General features: G+C 41.6%; 1 protein-coding gene across 8 annotated transcripts in view; it reads right to left on the reverse strand.

Annotated features, from left to right (window-relative positions):
* The window catches only part of LOC110510782 (E3 ubiquitin-protein ligase MID2), a 226,883-nt gene that overhangs the window by 15,880 nt on the left and 187,462 nt on the right, over window positions 1-23,541 (reverse strand). For 6 of the 8 annotated variants that reach the window (XM_090198892.1, XM_090198894.1, XM_090198890.1 and 3 more), the window contains one exon: window positions 20,378-20,521. In XM_090198892.1, coding sequence (XP_090055018.1) covers window positions 20,378-20,521 — 144 coding nt within the window. Of the gene's footprint in view, window positions 1-20,304; window positions 20,522-23,541 lie in introns of all 8 variants that reach the window. The other 2 variants (XR_016486382.1, XR_016486381.1) reach the window with 1 other exon arrangement.

Raw genomic sequence — 23,541 nt, forward strand, 5'->3', positions numbered from 1 at the left:
ATAACACAACAACACTATGTGACTTATAACACACCACCACTATGACTTATAACACAACATCACTATGTGACTAATAACACAACATCACTATGTGACTTATAACACAACATCACTATGTGACTAATAACACAACATCACTATGACTTATAACACACCATCACTATATGACTTATAACACAACAACATCACTATATGACTTATAACACAACAACACTATGACTTATAACACAACAACATCACTATATGACTTATAACACACCATCACTATATGACTTATAACACAACATCACTATGTGACTAATAACACAACATCACTATGTGACTTATAACACAACATCACTATGACTAATAACACAACATCACTATATGACTTATAACACAACACCACTATGACTTATAACACAACATCACTATGTGACTTATAACACAACACCACTATGTGACTTATAACACAACATCACTATGTGACTTATAACACACCATCACTATATGACTTATAACACAACATCACTATGTGACTTATAACACAACATCACTATGTAACTTATAACACAACACCACTATGTGACTTATAACACAGCATCACTATGACTTATAACACAACATCACTATGTGACTTATAACACAACACCACTATATGACTTATAACACAACATCACTATGTAACTTATAACACAACATCACTATGTGACTTATAACACAACATCACTATGTAACTTATAACACAACACCACTATGTGACTTATAACACAACACCACTATATGACTTATAACACAACATCACTATGTGACTTATAACACAACACCACTATATGACTTATAACACAACATCACTATGTAACTTATAACACAACACCACTATGTGACTTATAACACAGCATGCTCGTATCACCAACACACCAATCTTATGATCAGCATGATGCACATTCAAACTACAGCATCATAATCTTTAACAATACTTGGGACAGAGAAATGTACATTCCAATATAGGTAGTGGTTAGTAACGACGTAATTGTGTAATTTCTAAAACATATCCTTGTAAAAAAAACAAAGTCTCCTAAATAGATAAATACAGGGTCCTGTGGGTCTGTAAACTAGAACGACAATACTGTTCTTTCCAAAATATCCACTATTTTTTTTCTTCTCCCCAGTCTCCAAAGTATTGTCATTATGCCTGAAAACCAGAAGAGCTTTCAGCCTATACGACGTGTCCCTTTAGACAGGGACAAGACGTGAATTATTAAAGGGAGATGGAACCAAGAGCATGTTGAAGTAATAACACAGGTTCTGGCCTCCCGAGTGGCGCAGTGGTCTAAGACACTGCATCCCAGTGCTAGCTGTGCCACTCGAGATTCTGGGTTCGAGTCCAAGCTCTGTTGCAGCTGGAGACCCATGGGGTGGCGCACAATAAGCCCAGCGTCGTCCGGGTTAGGGGAGGGTTTGGCCGGCAGGGATGTCCTTGTCCCATCGAGCACTAGCGGCTCCTGTGGCGTGCCGGGCGCAGTGCACGGTGACACGGTCGCCAGGTGTACAGTGTTGGTTCATAGAACGAGCATGGGAAGCTACAAACACACTGTCCTGATAACTACAATATATTACAAACACACTGTCCTGATAACTACAATATACTGCTGTACTACAAACACACTGTCCTGATAACTACAATATACTGCTATACTACAAACACATTGTCCTGATAACTACAATATACTGCTGTACTACAAACACACTGTCCTGATGATTACAATATACTACAAACACACTGTCCTGATAACTACAATATACTACAAACACACTGTCCTGATAACTACAATATACTGCTGTACTACAAACACACTGTCCTGATAATTACAATATACTACAAACACACTGTCCTGATAACTACAATATACTACAAACACACTGTCCTGATAACTACAATATACTACAAACACACTGTCCTGATAACTACAATATACTGCTGTACTACAAACACACTGCCCATAGTCTTGACTCTGGAGCAGCTTCAAAGTGAAGATAGATGAACATTGCTGCAAAATGACCCATAAGAAACCATTTCACTGTTAGTCTACAGCTTTTGTTCATGAAGCATGTGACAAATAAAATGTGATTTGATTTGAGTGAATGTGTCTTTTTTAGAGAAAAGAGAGAGAAGAAACACGTTGCCTGAGCGTTTCCAGATGACGTCTGTCTGTCTGTCTGTCTGTCTGTCTGTCTCGCCCTCTCTCTCTCTCTCTCTCGCTCTCTCTCTCTCTCTCTTTCTCTGTGTGTGTTAGTGTGTGTTAGTGTGTGTTTGAGATCCACATCATCATCCACGTCTACATCATTAACAGGGAACTAATTAATTCAACTGATTGACTGTGGGTATCTATCACATCATTATGGAATCATTGATGATTGATTGATACAGCCAGTCAATCAAATGTATTTATAAAGCCCTTCGTACATCAGCTGATGTCTCAAAGTGCTGTACAGAAACCCAGCCTAAAACCCCAAACAGCAAGCAATGCAGGTGTAGAAGCAGGGTGGCTAGGAAAAACTCCCTAGAAAGGCCAAAGCCTAGGAAGAAACCTAGAGAGGAACCAGACTCTGAGGGGTGGCCAGTCCTCTTCTGGCTTTGCCGGGTGGAGATTATAACAGAACATGGCCAAGATGTTCAAACGTTCATAGATGACCAGCAGGGTCAAATAATAATAATCACAGTGGTTCTAGAGTTGTGTGAGAGTTGTAGAGTTGTGTGAGAGTTGTGTGAGAGTTGTAGAGTTGTGTAGAGTTGGGTGCAGCAGGTCAGCACCTCAGGAGTAAATGTCAGTTGGATTTTCATAGCCGATCATTCAGTTAGAGACAGCAGGTGCAGTAGAGAGAGAGAGTCGAAAACAGCAGGTCCGGAACAAGGTAGCACATCCGGTGAACAGGTAAATGACATACAAAAACACTAACACTACCCTACAGTAAACAACACTATCCTACAGTCCAACAGTAAACAACACTACCCTACAGTACTACAGTAAACAACACTACCCTACAGTAAACAACACTACCCTACAGTCCTAAAGTAAACAACACTACCCTACAGTACTACAGTAAACAACACTACCATACAGTAAACACTACCCTACAGTCCTACAGTAAACACTACACTACAGTACTACAGTAAACAACACTACCCTACAGTAAACAACACTACCCTACAGTCCTACAGTAAACAACACTACCCTACAGTAAACAACACTACCCTACAGTACTACAGTAAACAACACTACCCTACAGTACTACAGTAAACAACACTACCATACAGTAAACAACACTACCCTACAGTACTACAGTAAACAACACTACCATACAGTAAACAACACTACCCTACAGTACTACAGTAAACAACACTACCCTACAGTACTACAGTAAACAACACTACCCTACAGTACTACAGTAAACAACACTACCCTACAGTACTACAGTAAACAACACTACCCTACAGTACTACAGTAAACAATACTACCCTACAGTACTACAGTAAACAACACTACCCTACAGTCCTACAGTAAACAACACTACCCTACAGTACTACAGTAAACAACACTACCCTACAGTACTACAGTAAACACTACCCTACAGTACTACAGTAAACAACACCACCCTACACTACTACAGTACACAACACTACCCTACACTACTACAGTAAACAACACTACCCTACAGTACTACAGTAAACAACATTACCATGCAGTAAACAACACTACCCTACAGTACTACAGTAAACAACACTACCCTACAGTAAACAACACTACCCTACAGTACTACAGTAAACAACACTACCCTACAGTACTACAGTAAACAACACCACCCTACACTACTACAGTAAACAACACTACCCTACACTACTACAGTAAACAACACTACCCTACAGTACTACAGTAAACAACACTACCCTACAGTAAACAACACTACCCTACAGTACTACAGTAAACAACACTACCCTACAGTACTACAGTAAACAACACAACCATACAGTACTACAGTAAACAACACTACCCTAGAGTACCACACTAAACAACACTACCCTACAGTACTACAGTAAACAACACTACCCTACAGTACTACAGTAAATAACACTACCCTACAGTCTTACAGTAAACAACACTACCCTACAGTCCTACAGTAAACAACACTACCCTACAGTACTACAGTAAACAACACTACCCTACAGTACTACAGTAAACACTACCCTACAGTACTACAGTAAACAACACTACCCTACAGTACTACAGTAAACAACACTACCCTACAGTAAACAACACTACCCTACAGTACTACAGTAAACAACACTACCCTATAATACTACAGTAAACAACACCACCCTACAGTACTACAGTAAACAACACTACCCTACAGTACTACAGTAAACAACACTACCCTACAGTACTACAGTAAACAACACTACCCTACAGTACTACAGTAAACAACACTACCCTACAGTACTACAGTAAACAACACTACCCTACAGTACTACAGTAAACAACACTACCCTACAGTACTACAGTAAACAACACTACCCTACAGTAAACAACACTACCCTAGAGTCCTAAAGTAAACAACACTACCCTACAGTACTACAGTAAACAACACTACCATACAGTAAACAACACTACCCTACAGTACTACAGTAAAAAACACTACCCTACAGTCCTACAGTAAACAACACTACCCTACAGTCCTACAGTAAACAACACTACCCTACAGTAAACAACACTACCCTACAGTCCTACAGTAAACAACACTACCCTACAGTAAACAACACTACCCTACAGTACTACAGTAAACAACAGTACCCTACAGTCCTACAGTAAACAACAGTACCCTACAGTACTACAGTAAACAACACTACCATACAGTAAACAACACTACCCTACAGTACTACAGTAAACAACACTACCCTACAGTACTACAGTAAACAACACTACCCTACAGTACTACAGTAAACAACACTACCCTACAGTACTACAGCTAATCAACACTACCCTACAGTACTACAGTAAACAACACTACCCTACAGTACTACAGTAAACAACACTACCCTACAGTACTACAGTAAACAACACTACCCTACAGTACCACAGTAAACAACACCACCCTACAGTCCTACAGTAAACAACACTACCCTACAGTACTACAGTAAACAACACTACCCTACAGTACTACAGTAAACAACATTACCATACAGTAAACAACACTACCCTACAGTACTACAGTAAACAACACTACCCTACAGTACTACAGTAAACAACACCACCCTACAGTACTACAGTAAACAACACTACCCTACAGTCCTACAGTGAACAACACTACCCTACAGTACTACAGTAAACAACACTACCCTACAGTGCTACAGTAAACAACACTACCCTACAGTACTACAGTAAACACTACCCTACAGTACTACAGTAAACAACACTACCCTACAGTACTACAGTAAACAACACTACCCTACTGTACTACAGTAAACAACATTACCATACAGTAAACAACACTACCCTACAGTACTACAGTAAACAACACTACCCTACAGTAAACAACACTACCCTACAGTACTACAGTAAACAACACTACCCTACACTACTACAGTAAACAACACTACCCTACAGTACTACAGTAAACAACATTATCATACAGTAAACAACACTACCCTACAGTACTACAGTAAACACCACCCTACACTACTACAGTAAACAACACTACCCTACAGTACTACAGTAAACAACACTACCCTACAGTAAACAACACTACCCTACAGTACTACAGTAAACAACACTACCCTACAGTACTACAGTAAACAACACTACCCTAGAGTACCACAGTAAACAACACTACCCTACAGTACTACAGTAAACAACACTGCCCTACAGTACTACAGTAAACAACACTACCCTACAGTCCTACAGTAAACAACACTACCCTACAGTCCTACAGTAAACAACACTACCCTACAGTACTACAGTAAACAACACTACCCTACAGTAAACAACACTACCCTACAGTACTACAGTAAACAACACTACCCTACAGTACTACAGTAAACAACACTACCCTGGTACCTGACTGGTACTACCAGATATATGGACATATCATCTCACACTCCCATCCCTGGTACCATACTGGTACTACCAGATATATAGACATATCATCTCACACTCCCATCCCTGGTACCAGACTGGTACTACCAGATATATGGACATATCATCTCACACTCCCATCCCTGGTACCATACTGGTACTACCAGATATATAGACATATCATCTCACACTCCCATCCCTGGTACCATACTGGTACTACCAGATATATAGACATATCATCTCACACTCCCATCCCTGGTACCAGACTGGTACTACCAGATATATGGACATATCATCTCACACTCCCATTCCTGGTACCATACTGGTACTACCAGATATATAGACATATCATCTCACACTCCCATTCCTGGTACCTGACTGGTACTACCAGATATATAGACATATCATCTCACACTCCCATCCCTGGTACCATACTGGTACTACCAGATATATAGACATATCATCTCACACTCCCATCCCTGGTACCAGACTGGTACTACCAGATATATAGACATATCAGCTCACACTCCCATTCCTGGTACCATACTGGTACTACCAGATATATAGACATATCATCTCACACTCCCATCCCTGGTACCATACTGGTACTACCAGATATATAGACATATCATCTCACATTCCCATCCCTGGTACCAGACTGGTACTACCAGATATATAGACATATCATCTCACATTCCCATCCCTGGTACCTGACTGGTACTACCAGATATATAGACATATCATCTCACATTCCCATCCCTGGTACCATACTGGTACTACCAGATATATAGACATATCATCTCACATTCCCATCCCTGGTACCATACTGGTACTACCAGATATATAGACATATCATCTCACATTCCCATCCCTGGTACCATACTGGTACTACCAGATATATAGACATATCATCTCACATTCCCATCTCTGGTACTACCAGATATATAGACATATCATCTCACATTCCCATCCCTGGTACCATACTGGTACTACCAGATATATAGACATATCATCTCACATTCCCATCCCTGGTACTACCAGATATATAGACATATCATCTCACATTCCCATCCCTGGTACCAGACTGGTACTACCAGATATATAGACATATCATCTCACATTCCCATCCCTGGTACCAGACTGGTACTACCAGATATATAGACATATCAGCTCACACTCCCATCCCTGGTACCTGACTAGGTACTACCAGATATATAGACATATCAGCTCACACTCCCATCCCTGGTACCAGACTGGTACTACCAGATATATAGACATATCAGCTCACACTCCCATCCCTGGTACCTGACTAGGTACTACCAGATATATAGACATATCAGCTCACACTCCCATCCCTGGTACCAGACTGGTACTACCAGATATATAGACATATCAGCTCACACTCCCATCCCTGGTACCAGACTAGGTACTACCAGATATATAGACATATCATCTCACACTCCCATTCCTGGTACCTGACTGGTACTACCAGATATATAGACATATCATCTCACATTCCCATCCCTGGTACCTGACTGGTACTACCAGATATATAGACATATCATCTCACACTCCCATCCCTGGTACCTGACTAGGTACTACCAGATATATAGACATATCATCTCACACTCCCATCCCTGGTACCTGAGTGGTACTACCAGATATATAGACATATCAGCTCACATTCCCATCCCTGGTACCTGACTGGTACTACCAGATATATAGACATATCATCTCACACTCCCATCCCTGGTACCTGACTAGGTACTACCAGATATATAGACATATCAGCTCACACTCCCATCCCTGGTACCAGACTGGTACTACCAGATATATAGACATATCATCTCACATTCCCATCCCTGGTACCAGACTAGGTACTACCAGATATATGGACATATCAGCTCACATTCCCATTCCTGGTACCAGACTGGTACTACCAGATATATAGACATATCATCTCACACTCCCATCCCTGGTACCATACTGGTACTACCAGATATATAGACATATCATCTCACATTCCCATCCCTGGTACCAGACTAGGTACTACCAGATATATAGACATATCATCTCACAATCCCATCCCTGGTACCATACTGGTACTACCAGATATATAGACATATCATCTCACAATCCCATCCCTGGTACCATACTGGTACTACCAGATATATAGACATATCATCTCACATTCCCATTCCTGGTACCAGACTGGTACTACCAGATATATAGACATATCATCTCACATTCCCATCCCTGGTACCAGACTGGTACTACCAGATATATAGACATATCATCTCACAATCCCATCCCTGGTACCATACTGGTACTACCAGATATATAGACATATCATCTCACACTCCCATCCCTGGTACCAGACTGGTACTACCAGATATATAGACATATCATCTCACATTCCCATCCCTGGTACCTGACTGGTACTACCAGATATATAGACATATCATCTCACACTCCCATCCCTGGTACTACCAGATATATAGACATATCATCTCACATTCCCATCCCTGGTACCATACTGGTACTACCAGATATATAGACATATCATCTCACATTCCCCCTCCAGGGAGAGAGGAGAAGGATCAGATGACATCAACAGTGGTTAGCGTTTAAACACTCAGAGATGCAGAAAAAAGGCAATGCTACAAACTCAGCAGTCTGAAATAACATTTCAGCTCCAGCTCCCTCTTATCCTCCCGAGGAGGTAATGGCAGCTCAGTGAGGCCAGCCAGCCAGCAGACCTGGGGTCAAATAGTATTTGATATACATTTAAAATACTTTATTTGTGCTTGATTGGGCTTGTCTAGGTTAATGGACCAATAGAACAGTCTCAATAGTATAAACCCCGTCCAACTGGAACTACAGGCAGGCAAAAGCGAACGTTAAAAGTATTTGAAAATATTTCAAATAGTATTTGAACCCAGGTCTACCAGCCAGCCCACCTCTTCCCTCCCACTCTGGATCTGCTGATGGCCTCAGCTCTTCAGTCTATCACTGCTGAAATAAATCCTACTTCACCGCAGTACTGGGACTGAGCAGGTTGGTGCAGGCTGGGACTCAGTGGAGGAGAGGAGGAGAGAGGAGAGAGGAGGGAGGAGAGAGGAGGGAGGAGAGAGGAGAGAGGAGAGAGGAGAGAGGAGGGAGGAGGGAGGAGGGAGGAGGAGAGAGGAGGGGGGAGGAGAGTGGAGAGGTGGAGAGGAGGAGAGAGGAGGAGAGGAGGAGAGAGGAGGAGAGGAGGAGAGGAGGAGAGGAGGAGAGGAGGAGAGAGGAGGGAGAAGAGAGAGGAGGGAGGAGGAGAGAGGAGGAGAGAGGAGGGAGGAGAGAGGAGGAAAGAGGAGGGAGGAGAGAGGAGGAGAGAGGAGGGAGGAGAGGAGGGAGAAGAGAGGAGGAGAGAGGAGAGAGAAGAGAGGAGGAGAGAGGAGGAGAGAGGAGGGAGGAGAGAGGAGAGGAGAGAGGAGGAGAGAGGAGGAGAGAGAAGAGAAATCGTAGGGAGGAGAGAGGAAGGAGGAGAGGGGGAGGAGAGAGGAAGGAGGAGAGGGGGAGGAGAGAGGAGGGAGGAGAGGGAGAGGAGGAGAGAGGAGGGAGAAGAGAGAAGGAGAGAGGAGAGAAATCGTAGGGAGGAGAGAGGAGGGAGGAGAGGAGGGAGAAGAGAGGAGGAGAGAGGAGGGAGAAGAGAGGAGGAGAGAGGAGAGAGAAGAGAGGAGGAGAGAGGAGGAGAGAAGAGGAGAGAGGAGGAGAGAGAAGAGAAATCGTAGGGAGGAGAGAGGAAGGAGGAGAGGGGGAGGAGAGAGGAAGGAGAAGAGAGAAGGAGAGAGGAGAGAAATCGTAGGGAGGAGAGAGGAGGGAGGAGAGGGAGGAAAGGGAGAGGAGGAGAGAGGAGGAGAGAGGAGAGAAATCGTAGGGAGGAGAGAGGAAGGAGGAGAGGGGGAGGAGAGAGGAGGGAGGAGAGGCAGAGAGGAGGGAGAAGAGAGGAGGAGAGAGGAGAGAAATCATAGGGAGGAGAGAGGAGGGAGGAGAGGGGGAGGAGAGAGGAGGGAGGAGAGGGAGAGGAGGAGAGGAGAGAGAAGAGAAATCATAGGGAGGAAAGAGGAGGGAGGAGAGGGAGAGGAGGAGAGGGGGAGAAGGGAGAAGAGAGGAGGAGAGAGGAGGGAGAAGAGAGGAGGAGAGAGGAGAGAGAAGAGAGGAGGAGAGAGGAGGAGAGAGGAGGGAGGAGAGAGGAGAGGAGAGAGGAGGAGAGAGGAGGAGAGAGAAGAGAAATCGTAGGGAGGAGAGAGGAAGGAGGAGAGGGGAGGAGAGAGGAGGGAGGAGAGGGAGAGGAGGAGAGAGGAGGGAGAAGAGAAAGGAGAGAGGAGAGAAATCGTAGGGAGGAGAGAGGAGGGAGGAGAGGGGGAGGAGAGGGAGAGGAGGAGAGAGGAGGGAGGAGAGAGGAGGAGAGAGGAGAGAAATCGTAGGGAGGAGAGAGGAAGGAGGAGAGGGGGAGGAGAGAGAGAGGAGGAGAGAGGAGAGAAATCATAGGGAGGAGAGAGGAGGGAGGAGAGGGGGAGGAGAGAGGAGGGAGGAGAGGGAGAGGAGGAGAGGAGAAGGGGAGGAGGAGAGAGGAGAGAAATCATAGGGAGGAAAGAGGAGGGAGGAGAGGGAGAGGAGGAGAGGGGAGGAGAGAGGAGGGAGGAGAGAGAAGGGAGGAGAGGAGGAGGAGAGGAGGAGTGGGAAAAGGGGGAAAACAGGAAAGAGGATTAGAGAAGAGAGAAAGGAAGGAGTGAAGAAAAGTAGATGAGAAGAAAGCAGCTCTGTGGAGGATCTGTAGGAAGTACAGTTGATGTCGGACGTTTCCATACACCTTAGCCAAATACATTTAAACTCCGTTTTTCACAATTCCTGACATTTAATCCTAGTAAAAATCCCCTGTTTTAGGTCAGTTAGGATCACCACTTTATTTTAAGAATGTGAAATGTCAGAATAATAGAAGAGAGAATGATTTAGTTCAGCTTTTATTTCTTTCATCACATTCCCAGTGGGTCAGAAGTTTACATACACTCAATTAGTATTTGGTAGCATTGCCTTCAAATTGTTTAACTTGGGTCAAACATTTCGGGGAGCCTTCCACAAGCTTCCCACAATAAGTTGGGTGGATTTTGGCCCATTCCTCCTGACAGAGCTGGTGTAACTGAGTCAGGATTGTAGGCCTCCTTGCTTACACACGCTTTCAAAGTTCTGCCCACACATTTTTTATAGGATTGAGGTCAGGGCTTTGTGATGCCACTCCAATAATACCTTGACTTTGTTGTCCTTTAGCCATTTTGACACAACTTTGAAAGTATGCTTGGGGCCATTGTCCATTTGGAAGACCCATTTGCGACCAAGCTTTAACTTCCTGACTGATGTCTTGAGATGTTGCTTCACTATATCTACACAAGTTTCCTGCTTCATGATGCCATCTATTTTGTGAAGTGCACCAGTCCCTCCTGCAACAAAGCACCCCCATAACAAGATGCTGCCACCCCCATACTTCATTCTTGGGATGGTATTCTTCAGCTTGCAAGCCTCCCCCTTTATCCTCCAAACATAACGATTGTCATTATGGCCTAACAGTTGTATTTTTGTTTCATCAGACCAGAGGACATTTCTCCAAAAAGTACCATCTTTGTCCCCATGTGCAGTTGCAAACCGTAGTCTGGCTTTTTTTTGGTGGTTTTGGAGCAGTGGCTTCTTCCTTGCTGAGCGGCCTTTCAGAGCGGCCTTTCAGGTTCTGAGCGGCCTTTCAGGTTATGTTGATATAGGACTCATTTTTGGGGCGGCAGGGTAGCCTAGTGGTTAGAGCGTTGGACGAGAAACTGGAAGGTTGCAAGTTCAAACCCCCGAGCTGACAAGGTACAAATCTGTCTTTCTGCCCCTGAACAGGCAGTTAACCCCCTAGGCCGTCATTGAAAATAAGAATTTGTTCTTAACTGACTTGCCTGGTTAAATAAAATGACTGTGGATATAGATACTTTTGTACCTGTTTCCTCCAGCATCTTCACAAGGTCCTTTGCTGTTGTTCTAGGATTGATTTGCACTTTTCGCACCAAAGTACGTTCATCTCTAGGAGCGGTATGAAGGCTGCGTGGTCCCATGGTGTTTATACTTGCGTACTATTGTTTGTACAGATGAACGTGGTACCTTCAGGTGTTTTGAAATTGCTCCCAAGGATGAGCCAGACTTTTGGAGGTCTACATTTTCTTTCTGAGGTCTTGGCTGATTTCTTTTGCTTTTCCCATGATGTCAAGCAAAGAGGCAATGAGTTTGAAGGTAGGCCTTAAAATACATCCACAGGTACACCTCCAATTGAATCAAATTATGTCAATTAGCCTATCAGAAGCTTCTAAAGCCATGACATCATTTTCTGGAATTTTTCAAGCTGTTTAAAGGCACAGTCAACTTAGTGTTTGAACTTCTGACCCACTGGAATTGTGATACAGTGAAATAATCTGTCTGAAAACAATTGTTTGAAACATTACTTGTGTCATGCACAAAGTAAAAGTCCTAACCAACTTGCCAAAACTATAATTTGTTAACAAGAAATTTGTGGAGTGGTTGAAAAACGAGTTTTAATGACTCCAACCTAAGTGTATGTAAACTTCCCGACTTCAACTGTATGTGTCAGGATACTCCAATCTGTCCCAGGGCCATCCAGCTCCACATGTGAGAGTGGCAATCTACTGTCAGCTATTCCTCCCGTGTCCTCCCACTATACTGTCAGTTCATCCTACAATGTTCTCCCACTCTACTGTCAGTTCATCCTACTATGTTCTCCCACTCTACTGTCAGTTCATCCTACTATGTTCTCCCACTCTACTGTCAGTTCATCCTACTATGTTCTCCCACTCTACTGTCAGTTCATCCTACTATGTTCTCCCACTCTACTGTCAGTTCATCCTACAATGTCTTCCCACTCTACTGTCAGTTCATCCTACTATGTTCTCCCACTATACTGTCAGTTCATCCTACTATGTTCTCCCACTCTACTGTCAGTTCATCCTACTATGTTCTCCCACTCTACTGTCAGTTCATCCTACTATGTTCTCCCACTCTACTGTCAGTTCATCCTACTATGTTCTCCCACTCTACTGTCAGTTCATCCTACAATGTCCTCCCACTCTACTGTCAGTTCATCCTACAATGTTCTCCCACTCTACTGTCAGTTTATCCTACTATGTTCTCCCACTATACTGTCAGTTCATCCTACAATGTTCTCCCACTCTACTGTCAGTTCATCCTACTATGTTCTCCCACTCTACTGTCAGTTCATCCTACTATGTTCTCCCACTCTACTGTCAGTTCATCCTACTACGTTCTCCCACTATACTGTCAGTTCATCCTACTATGTTCTCCCACTCTACTGTCAGTTCATCCTGCTATGTTCTCCCACTCTACAGTCAGTTCATCCTACTATGTTCTCCCACTATACTGTCAGTTCATCCTACTATGTTCTCCCACTCTACTGTCAGTTCATCCTACTATGTTCTCCCACTCTACTGTCAGTTCATCCTACTATGTTCTCCCACTCTACTGTCAGTTCATCCTACTATGTTCTCCCACTCTACTGTCAGTTCATCCTACTATGTTCTCCCACTCTACTGTCAGTTCATCCTACAATGTCCTCCCACTCTACTGTCAGTTCATCCTACAATGTTCTCCCACTCTACTGTCAGTTTATCCTACTATGTTCTCCCACTATACTGTCAGTTCATCCTACAATGTTCTCCCACTCTACTGTCAGTTAATCCTACTATGTTCTCCCACTCTACTGTCAGTTCATCCTACTATGTTCTCCCACTCTACTGTCAGTTCATCCTACTATGTTCTCCCACTATACTGTCAGTTCATCCTACTATGTTCTCCCACTCTACTGTCAGTTCATCCTACTATGTTCTCCCACTCTACAGTCAGTTCATCCTACTATGTTCTCCCACTATACTGTCAGTTCATCCTACTATGTTCTCCCACTCTACTGTCAGTTCATCCTACTATGTTCTCCCACTCTACTGTCAGTTCATCCTCCTGTGTCCTGCCATGGCAGGCTGACATTATCTGCTAGGCCTATACCTGCTATTATCTCCTCTGCTCTACACTTCAGCAAATCTCCTCTTCACTCCTCTCCTACATGCCCCTCAAAAGTGTCACCCAGTCCACTCACTCAAGGAACTATAGTCCATAAATGGTGATACAGACAAACTGGAACAGCTGATGTTCCCAAATGACATGTTATCTTGATGTCAGTACAGTAACTGCATGGCATTACAAAGCTGTTACTAAAATATGGCTGTTCCATAACGGGATAGAGTGCAAACCAGCAACATTCAGTGTTATATAAAGTAGTCCAACCCTATCTCTTCTTACTGTATTATGAAGTAGTCCAACCCTATCCCTTCTTACTGTAGGTTACTGTATTATAAAGTAGTCCAACCCTATCTCTTCTTACTGTATTATAAAGTAGTCCAACCCTATCTCTTCTTACTGTAGGTTACTGTATTATAAAGTAGTCCAACCCTATCTCTTCTTACTGTATTATAAAGTAGTCCAACCCTATCCCTTCTTACTGTATTATAAAGTAGTCCAACCCTATCTCTTCTTACTGTAGGTTAATGTATTATAAAGTAGTCCAACCCTATCTCTTCTTACTGTAGGTTACAGTATTATATAGTAGTCCAACCCTCTCTTCTTACTGTATTATATAGTAGTCCAACCCTCTCTTCTTACTGTATTATAAAGTAGTCCAACCCTATCTCTTCTTACTGTAGGTTACAGTATTATATAGTAGTCCAACCCTCTCTTCTTACTGTATTATAAAGTAGTCCAACCCTATCCCTTCTTACTGTATTATAAAGTAGTCCAACCCTATCTCTTCTTACTGTAGGTTAATGTATTATAAAGTAGTCCAACCCTATCTCTTCTTACTGTAGGTTACTGTATTATAAAGTAGTCCAACCCTATCTCTTCTTACTGTATTATAAAGTAGTCCAACCCTATCCATTCTTACTGTATTATAAAGTAGTCCAACCCTATCTCTTCTTACTGTAGGTTACTGTATTATAAAGTAGTCCAACCCTATCTCTTCTAACTGTAGGTTACTGTATTATAAAGTAGTCCAACCCTATCTCTTCTTACTGTATTATAAAGTAGTCCAACCCTATCTTACAGTATTATATAGTAGTCCAACCCTACCTCTTCTTACTGTAGGTTACTGTATTATAAAGTAGTCCAACCCTATCTCTTCTTACTGTAGGTTAATGTATTATAAAGTAGTCCAACCCTATCTCTTCTTACTGTAGGTTACTGTATTATAAAGTAGTCCAACCCTATCTCTTCTTACTGTATTATAAAGTAGTCCAACCCTATCCCTTCTTACTGTATTATGAAGTAGTCCAACCCTATCTCTTCTTACTGTAGGTTACTGTATTATAAAGTAGTCCAACCCTATCTCTTCTTACTGTAGGTTACTGTATTATAAAGTAGTCCAACCCTATCTCTTCTTACTGTATTATAAAGTAGTCCAACCCTATCTCTTCTTACTGTATTATAAAGTAGTCCAACCCTATCCCTTCTTACTGTATTATAAAGTAGTCTAACCCTATCCCTTCTTACTGTATTATAAAATAGTCCAACCCTATCCCTTCTTACTGTATTATATAGTAGTCCAACCCTATCCCTTCTTACAGTATTATTAAGTAGTCCAACCCTATCTCTTCTTACAGTATTATAAAGTAGTCCAACCCTATCTCTTCTTACTGTATTATTAAGTAGTCCAACCCTATCCATTCTTACTGTATTATAAAGTAGTCCAACCCTATCTCTTCTTACTGTATTATAAAGTAGTCTAACCCTATCCCTTCTTACTGTATTATAAAGTAGTCCAACACTATCTCTTCTTACTGTATTATAAAGTAGTCCAACCCTATCTTACAGTATTATATAGTAGTCCAACCATATCTCTTCTTACTGTAGGTTACTGTATTATAAAGTAGTCCAACCCTATCCCTTCTTACTGTAGGTCACTGTATTATAAAGTATTCCAACCCTATCTGTTCTAACTGTAGGTTACTGTATTATAAAATAGTCCAACCCTATCCCTTCTTACTGTATTATAAAGTAGTCCAACCCTATCTCTTCTTACTGTAGGTTACTGTATTATAAAGTAGTCCAACCCTATCCCTTCTTACTGTAGGTCACTGTATTATAAAGTAGTCCAACCCTATCTGTTCTTACTGTAGGTTACTGTATTATAAATTAGTCCAACCCTATCTGTTCTTACTGTAGGTTACTGTAATATAAAGTAGTCCAACCCTATCCCTTCTTACTGTATTATAAAGTAGTCCAACCCTATCTCTTCTTACTGTATTATAAAGTAGTCCAACCCTATCTTACTGTATTATAAAGTAGTCCAACCCTATCCCCTCTTACAGTATTATATAGTAGTCCAACCATATCTCTTCTTACTGTATTATAAAGTAGTCCAACCCTATCTCTTCTTACTGTATTATAAAGTAGTCCAACCCTATCTCTTCTTACTGTAGGTTACTGTATTATAAAGTAGTCCAACCCTATCCCTTCTTACTGTATTATAAAGTAGTCCAACCCTATCTCTTCTTACTGTATTATAAAGTAGTCCAACCCTATCTTACAGTATTATATAGTAGTCCAACCCTATCTCTTCTTGTTGTAGGTTACTGTATTATAAAGTAGTCCAACCCTATCCCTTCTTACTGTATTATAAAGTAGTCCAACCCTATCTCTTCTTACTGTATTATAAAGTAGTCCAACCCTATCTCTTCTTACTGTATTATTAAGTAGTCCAACCCTATCCCTTCTTAGAGTATTATAAAGTAGTCCAACCCTATCCCTTCTTACTGTATTATAAAGTAGTCCAACCCTATCTCTTCTTACTGTAGGTTACTGTATTATAAAGTAATCCAACCCTATCTCTTCTTACTGTATTATAAAGTAGTCCAACCATATCCCTTCTTACAGTATTATATAGTAGTCCAACCCTCTCTTCTTACTGTATTGTAAAGTAGTCCAACCCTATCTCTTCTTACTGTATTATAAAGTAGTCCAACCCTATGTCTTCTTACTGTAGGTTACTGTATTATAAAGTAGTCCAACCCTATCCCTTCTTACTGTATTATAAAGTAGTCCAACCCTATCTCTTCTAACTGTATTATAAAGTAGTCCAACCCTATCTTACAGTATTATATAGTAGTCCAACCCTATCTCTTCTTACTGTAGGTTACTGTATTATAAAGTAGTCCAACCCTATCCTTTCTTACTGTATTATAAAGTAGTCCAACCCTATCTCTTCTTACTGTATTATAAAGTAGTCCAACCCTATCCCTTCTTACAGTTCTATATAGTAGTCCAACCCTATCCCATCTTACTGAATTATAAAGTAGTCCAACCCTATCTGTTCTTACAATATTATAAAGTAGTCCAACCCTATCTCTTCTTACTGTATTATAAAGTAGTCCAACCCTATCCATTCTTACTGTATTATAAAGTAGTCCAACCCTATCTCTTCTTACTGTATTATAAAATAGTCCAACCCTATCCCTTCTTACTGTATTATAAAGTAGTCCAACCCTATCTCTTCTTACTGTAGGTTACTGTATTATAAAGTAGTCCAACCCTATCCCTTCTTACTGTAGGTCACTGTATTAAAAAGTAGTCCAACCCTATCTGTTCTTACTGTAGGTTACTGTATTATAAAGTAGTCCAACCCTATCTGTTCTTACTGTAGGTTACTGGAATTTAAAGTAGTCCAACCATATCCCTTCTTACTGTATTATAAAGTAGTCCAACCCTATCTCTTCTTACTGTATTATAAAGTAGTCCAACCCTATCTCTTCTTACTGTATTATAAAGTAGTCCAACCCTATCTCTTCTTACTGTATTATAAAGTAGTCCAACCCTATCTTACTGTATTATAAAGTAGTCCAACCCTATCCCTTCTTACAGTATTATATAGTAGTCCAACCCTATCTCTTCTTACTGTATTATAAAGTAGTCCAACCCTATCTCTTCTTACTGTATTATAAAGTAGTCCAACCCTATCTCTTCTTACTGTAGGTTACTGTATTATAAAGTAGTCCAACCCTACCCCTTCCTACTGTATTATAAAGTAGTCCAACCCTATCTCTTCTTACTGTATTATAAAGCAGTCCAACCCTATCTTACAGTATTATATAGTAGTTCAACCCTATCTCTTCTTACTGTAGGTTACTGTATTATAAAGTAGTCCAACCCTATCCCTTCTTACTGTATTATAAAGTAGTCCAACCCTATCTCTTCTTACTGTATTATAAAGTAGTCCAACCCTCTCTCTTCTTACTGTAGGTTACTGTATTATAAAGTAGTCCAACCCTATCCCTTCTTACTGTATTATAAAGTAGTCCAACCCTATCCCTTCTTACTGTATTATAAAGTAGTCCAACCCTATCTATTCTTACTGTATTATAAAGTAGTCCAACCCTATCCCTTCTTACTGTATTATAAAGTAGTCCAACCCTATCTCTTCTTACTGTATTATAAAGTAGTCCAACCCTATCCCTTCTTACTGTATTATAAAGTAGTCCAACCCTATCCCTTCCTACTGTATTATAAAGTAGTCCAACCCTATCTCTTCTTACTGTATTATAAAGTAGTCCAACCCTATCCCTTCTTACTATATTATAAAGTAGTCCAACCCTATCCCTTCTTACTGTATTATAAAGTAGTCCAACCCTATCTTTTCTTACTGTATTATAAAGTAGTCCAACCCAAACCCCTATCCCTTCTTACTGTATTATAAAGTAGTCCAACCCTATCTCTTCTTACTGTATTATAAAGTAGTCCAACCCTATCTTACAGTATTATATAGTAGTCCAACCATATCTCTTCTTACTGTAGGTTACTGTATTATAAAGTAGTCCAACCCTATCTTTTCTTACTGTATTATAAAGTAGTCCAACCCAAACCCCTATCCCTTCTTACTGTATTATAAAGTAGTCCAACCCAAACCCCTATCCCTTCTTACTGTATTATAAAGTAGTCCAACCCTATCTTACAGTATTATATAGTAGTCCAACCCTATCTTTTCTTACTGTAGGTTACTGTATTATAAAGTAGTCCAACCCTATCCCTTCTTACTGTATTATAAAATAGTCCAACCCTATCCCTTCTTACTGTATTATAAAATAGTCCAACCCTATATTTTCTTACTGTATTATAAAGTAGTCCAACCCTATCTTTTCTTACTGTAGGTAATTGTATTATGCAGTAGTCCAACATGATGGAACCGCCTTTCAGGCCAGAGTACTTACAATAACTTGCAGAGAATTTAAATACAGACCAGAGAATGTGAAGACGTGGTCCACGCGTTGACATGGTTAAAACTACAAGACCAGAAAAACCGTAAGACCCTCTGAAAACTCTCGACGAGTGAAGAAGGTGAAGACTGGACCAATAACATGCACCGTCTGCAGCTCTGCGTGTAATGTAGTCTAGGACCAAAGACATGAGGGAAGAACAGGTCCCTCTCACCGACGTGCGGTGCACCTCTAACGTATCCATTCTAAGAACACTCCAGAACTCTGGTGGACAATCAGAGACATGCATCGAACTACTTCCCATAGACGGACCGAGTGGGTTCAACAGAGAGACGACAGAGAAACGTAAATATATGTTGCATTTCATATCCGAATGAGTGGTTGTTAGGGTGCTAAATATTCATATTTACGGTGAGCGTAGTTTCCAAATGTATGTACGATAAGTCCACTCTTTTTGTGTCGCCCTCTCTTTATCTTTCCCCACCCCTTTCCATTGTGTAACAAGTCGTCATATCGGGTCAGTCCACTAGGGACCTGTTTTCATTGCATTGTGTTAGTAATCAATAACCTATACCGTGTGTGTGTGTGTTTATGTATTTCTGTGTGTTTATTTAGTTAGCCAATTTGCCAATTTGTGTATCGCCGAGTCATCACTTCCCGTGGTGCCCCAAATTTCTAATGAGTTAATTGTTACATGATTAATTTATTTGAGTAGTTATTCAACGTAGTAGGTAATTATTCGATGAATAGCGGTCAACACATTAATGATAGACACGTCACGACACTGGGTAGATGGTGAACAGGGTGGTGTACGGCTGGTGTATTGTCAAGGTACTTACTGATGAAGTTGGTCTGGCCGGTGTAGATGGTGAACAGGGTGGTGTACGGCTGGTGTATTGTCAAGGTACTTACTGATGAAGTTGGTCTGGCCGGTGTAGATGGTGTACTGCAGTTCGTAGGAGGTGACGCTGAACTCGTCCTCAGACGTCCAGTGAACTGTGATGGTGTCGTGGGAGGCAGTACACAGCTCATCACGTATGGAAGGAGGACTGGGAGCTACAGGGTCAAACAAGGGATAGATTAGTGTTGGACTGGATTTATTCAAAACAATACTAGATGTGTACTTGATGCCACAGGGACAGCACACGAGAGCATTCATAGATGTGTACTTGATGCCACAGGGACAGCACACGAGAGCATTCATAGATGTGTACTTGATGCCAGAGGACAGCACATGAGAGCATTCATAGAGGTGTACTTGATGCCACAGGGACAGCACATGAGAGCATTCATAGATGTGTACTTGATGCCAGAGGACAGCACACGTGAGCATTCATAGAGGTGTACTTGACGCCACAGGGACAGCACATGAGAGCATTCATAGATGTGTACTTGATGCCAGAGGACAGCACACGAGAGCATTCATACAGTGCCTTGCGAAAGTATTCGGCCCCCTTGAACTTTGCGACCTTTTGCCACATTTCAGGCTTCAAACATAAAGATATTAAATTGTATTTTTTTGTGAAGAATCAACAACAAGTGGGACACAATCATGAAGTGGAACGACATTTATTGGATATTTCAAACTTTTTTAACAAATCAAAAACTGAAAAATTGGGCGTGCAAAATTATTCAGCCCCCTTAAGTTAATACTTTGTAACGCCACCTTTTGCTGCGATTACAGCTGTAAGTCGCTTGGGGTATGTCTCTATCAGTTTTGCACATCGAGAGACTGACATTTTTTCCCATTCCTCCTTGCAAAACAGCTCGAGCTCAGTGAGGTTGGATAGAGAGCATTTGTGAACAGCAGTTTTCAGTTCTTTCCACAGATTCTCGATGGGATTCAGGTCTGGACTTTGACTTGGCCATTCTAACACCTGGATATGTTTATTTTTGAACCATTCCATTGTAGATTTTGCTTTATGTTTTGGATCATTGTCTTGTTGGAAGACAAATCTCCGTCCCAGTCTCAGGTCTTTTGCAGAATCCATCAGGTTTTCTTCCAGAATGGTCCTGTATTTGGCTCCATCCATCTTCCCATCAATTTTAACCATCTTCCCTGTCCCTGCTGAAGAAAAGCAGTCCCAAACCATGATGCTGCCACCACCATGTTTGACAGTGTAGATGGTGTGTTCAGCTGTGTTGCTTTTACGCCAAACATAACGTTTTGCATTGTTGCCAAAAAGTTCCATTTTGGTTTCATCTGACCAGAGCACCTTCTTCCACATGTTTGGTGTGTCTCCAAGGTGGCTTGTGGCAAACTTTAAACAACACTTTTTATGGATATCTTTAAGAAATGGCTTTCTTCTTGCCACTCTTCCATAAAGGCCAGATTTGTGACTGATTGTTGTCCTATGGACAGAGTCTCCCACCTCAGCTGTAGATCTCTGCAGTTCATCCAGAGTGATCATGGGCCTCTTGTCTGCATCTCTGATCAGTCTTCTCCTTGTATGAGCTGAAAGTTTATAGGGACAGCCAGGTCTTGGTAGATTTGCAGTGGTCTGATACTCCTTCCATTTCAATATTATCGCTTGCACAGTGCTCCTTGGGATGTTTAAAGCTTGGGAAATCTTTTTGTATCCAAATCCGGCTTTAAACTTCTTCACAACAGTATCTCGGACCTGCCTGGTGTGTTCCTTGTTCTTCATGATGCTCTCTGCGCTTTTAACGGACCTCTGAGACTATCACAGTGCAGGTGCATTTATACGGAGACTTGATTACACACAGGTGGATTGTATTTATCATCATTAGTCATTTAGGTCAACATTGGATCATTCAGAGATCCTCACTGAACTTCTGGAGAGAGTTTGCTGCACTGAAAGTAAAGGGGCTGAATAATTTTGCACGCCCAATTTTTCAGTTTTTGATTTGTTAAAAAAGTTTGAAATATCCAATAAATGTCGTTCCACTTCATGATTGTGTCCCACTTGTTGTTGATTCTTCACAAAAAATACAGTTTTATATCTTTATGTTTGAAGCCTGAAATGTGGCAAAAGGTCGAAAGTTCAAGGGGGCCGAATACTTTCGCAAGGCACTGTAGATGTGTACTTGATGCCAGAGGACAGCACACGAGAGCATTCATAGAGGTGTACTTGATGCCACAGGGACAGCACATGAGAGCATTCATAGAGGTGTACGTGATGCCACAGGGACAGCACACGAGAGCATTCATAGATGTGTACTTGATGCCACAGGGACAGCACACGAGAGCATTCATAGAGGTGTACTTGATGCCAGAGGGACAGCACATGAGAGCATTCATAGATGTGTACTTGATGCCAGAGGACAGCACATGAGAGCATTCATAGATGTGTACTTGATGCCACAGGGACAGCACACGAGAGCATTCATAGATGTGTACTTGATGCCACAGGGACAGCACACGAGAGCATTCATAGAGGTGTACTTGATGCCACAGGGACAGCACATGAGAGCATTCATAGAGGTGTACTTGATGCCACAGGGACAGCACATGAGAGCATTCATAGAGGTGTACTTGATGCCAGAGGACAGCACATGAGAGTATTCATAGATGTGTACTTGATGCCAGAGGACAGCAAATGAGAGCATTCATAGATGTGTACTTGATGCCAGAGAACAGCACATGAGAGCATTCATAGATGTGTACATGATGCCACAGGGACAGCACATGAGATCATTCATATAAATACCTATTTCCAATTTTATTTAATGCTGTAATAGTTCATTTGGATAGTCCCCTGGCCTACAGATGTTTTCCTGTTTGAGTGTGTAGGGTGGGAGCTACAGTGTCAACAATGGAAAGATCAATATCTAGACATCATTTCAGACAATGTGCATTGTACCAGTCAACTAAACACAAAGTGTAGTACATTTTTTGTCAGATTTGTTCTACGTTACTTCTGTACGTCTTCCGGTGGTCGTTTGTGTTTCAACAAAACTATATAACACCTCCAGAGGCATGCAGGATGGACATTGATCGACAGACAGGTTCATTATTTGCCAACAGTGGTCCTGTCTTATATTCTTTGTGAAAGCCCCAGACATTTCTCTCTCTCTCTCTCTCTCTCCCTCTCTCTCTCTCTCCCCCTCTCTCT

This window comes from Oncorhynchus mykiss, chromosome 14 (genome assembly GCF_057628025.1).
Source record: "Oncorhynchus mykiss isolate SJ-2025 chromosome 14, ASM5762802v1, whole genome shotgun sequence".
In the NCBI taxonomy this organism is placed as follows: Eukaryota; Metazoa; Chordata; class Actinopteri; order Salmoniformes; family Salmonidae; genus Oncorhynchus; species Oncorhynchus mykiss.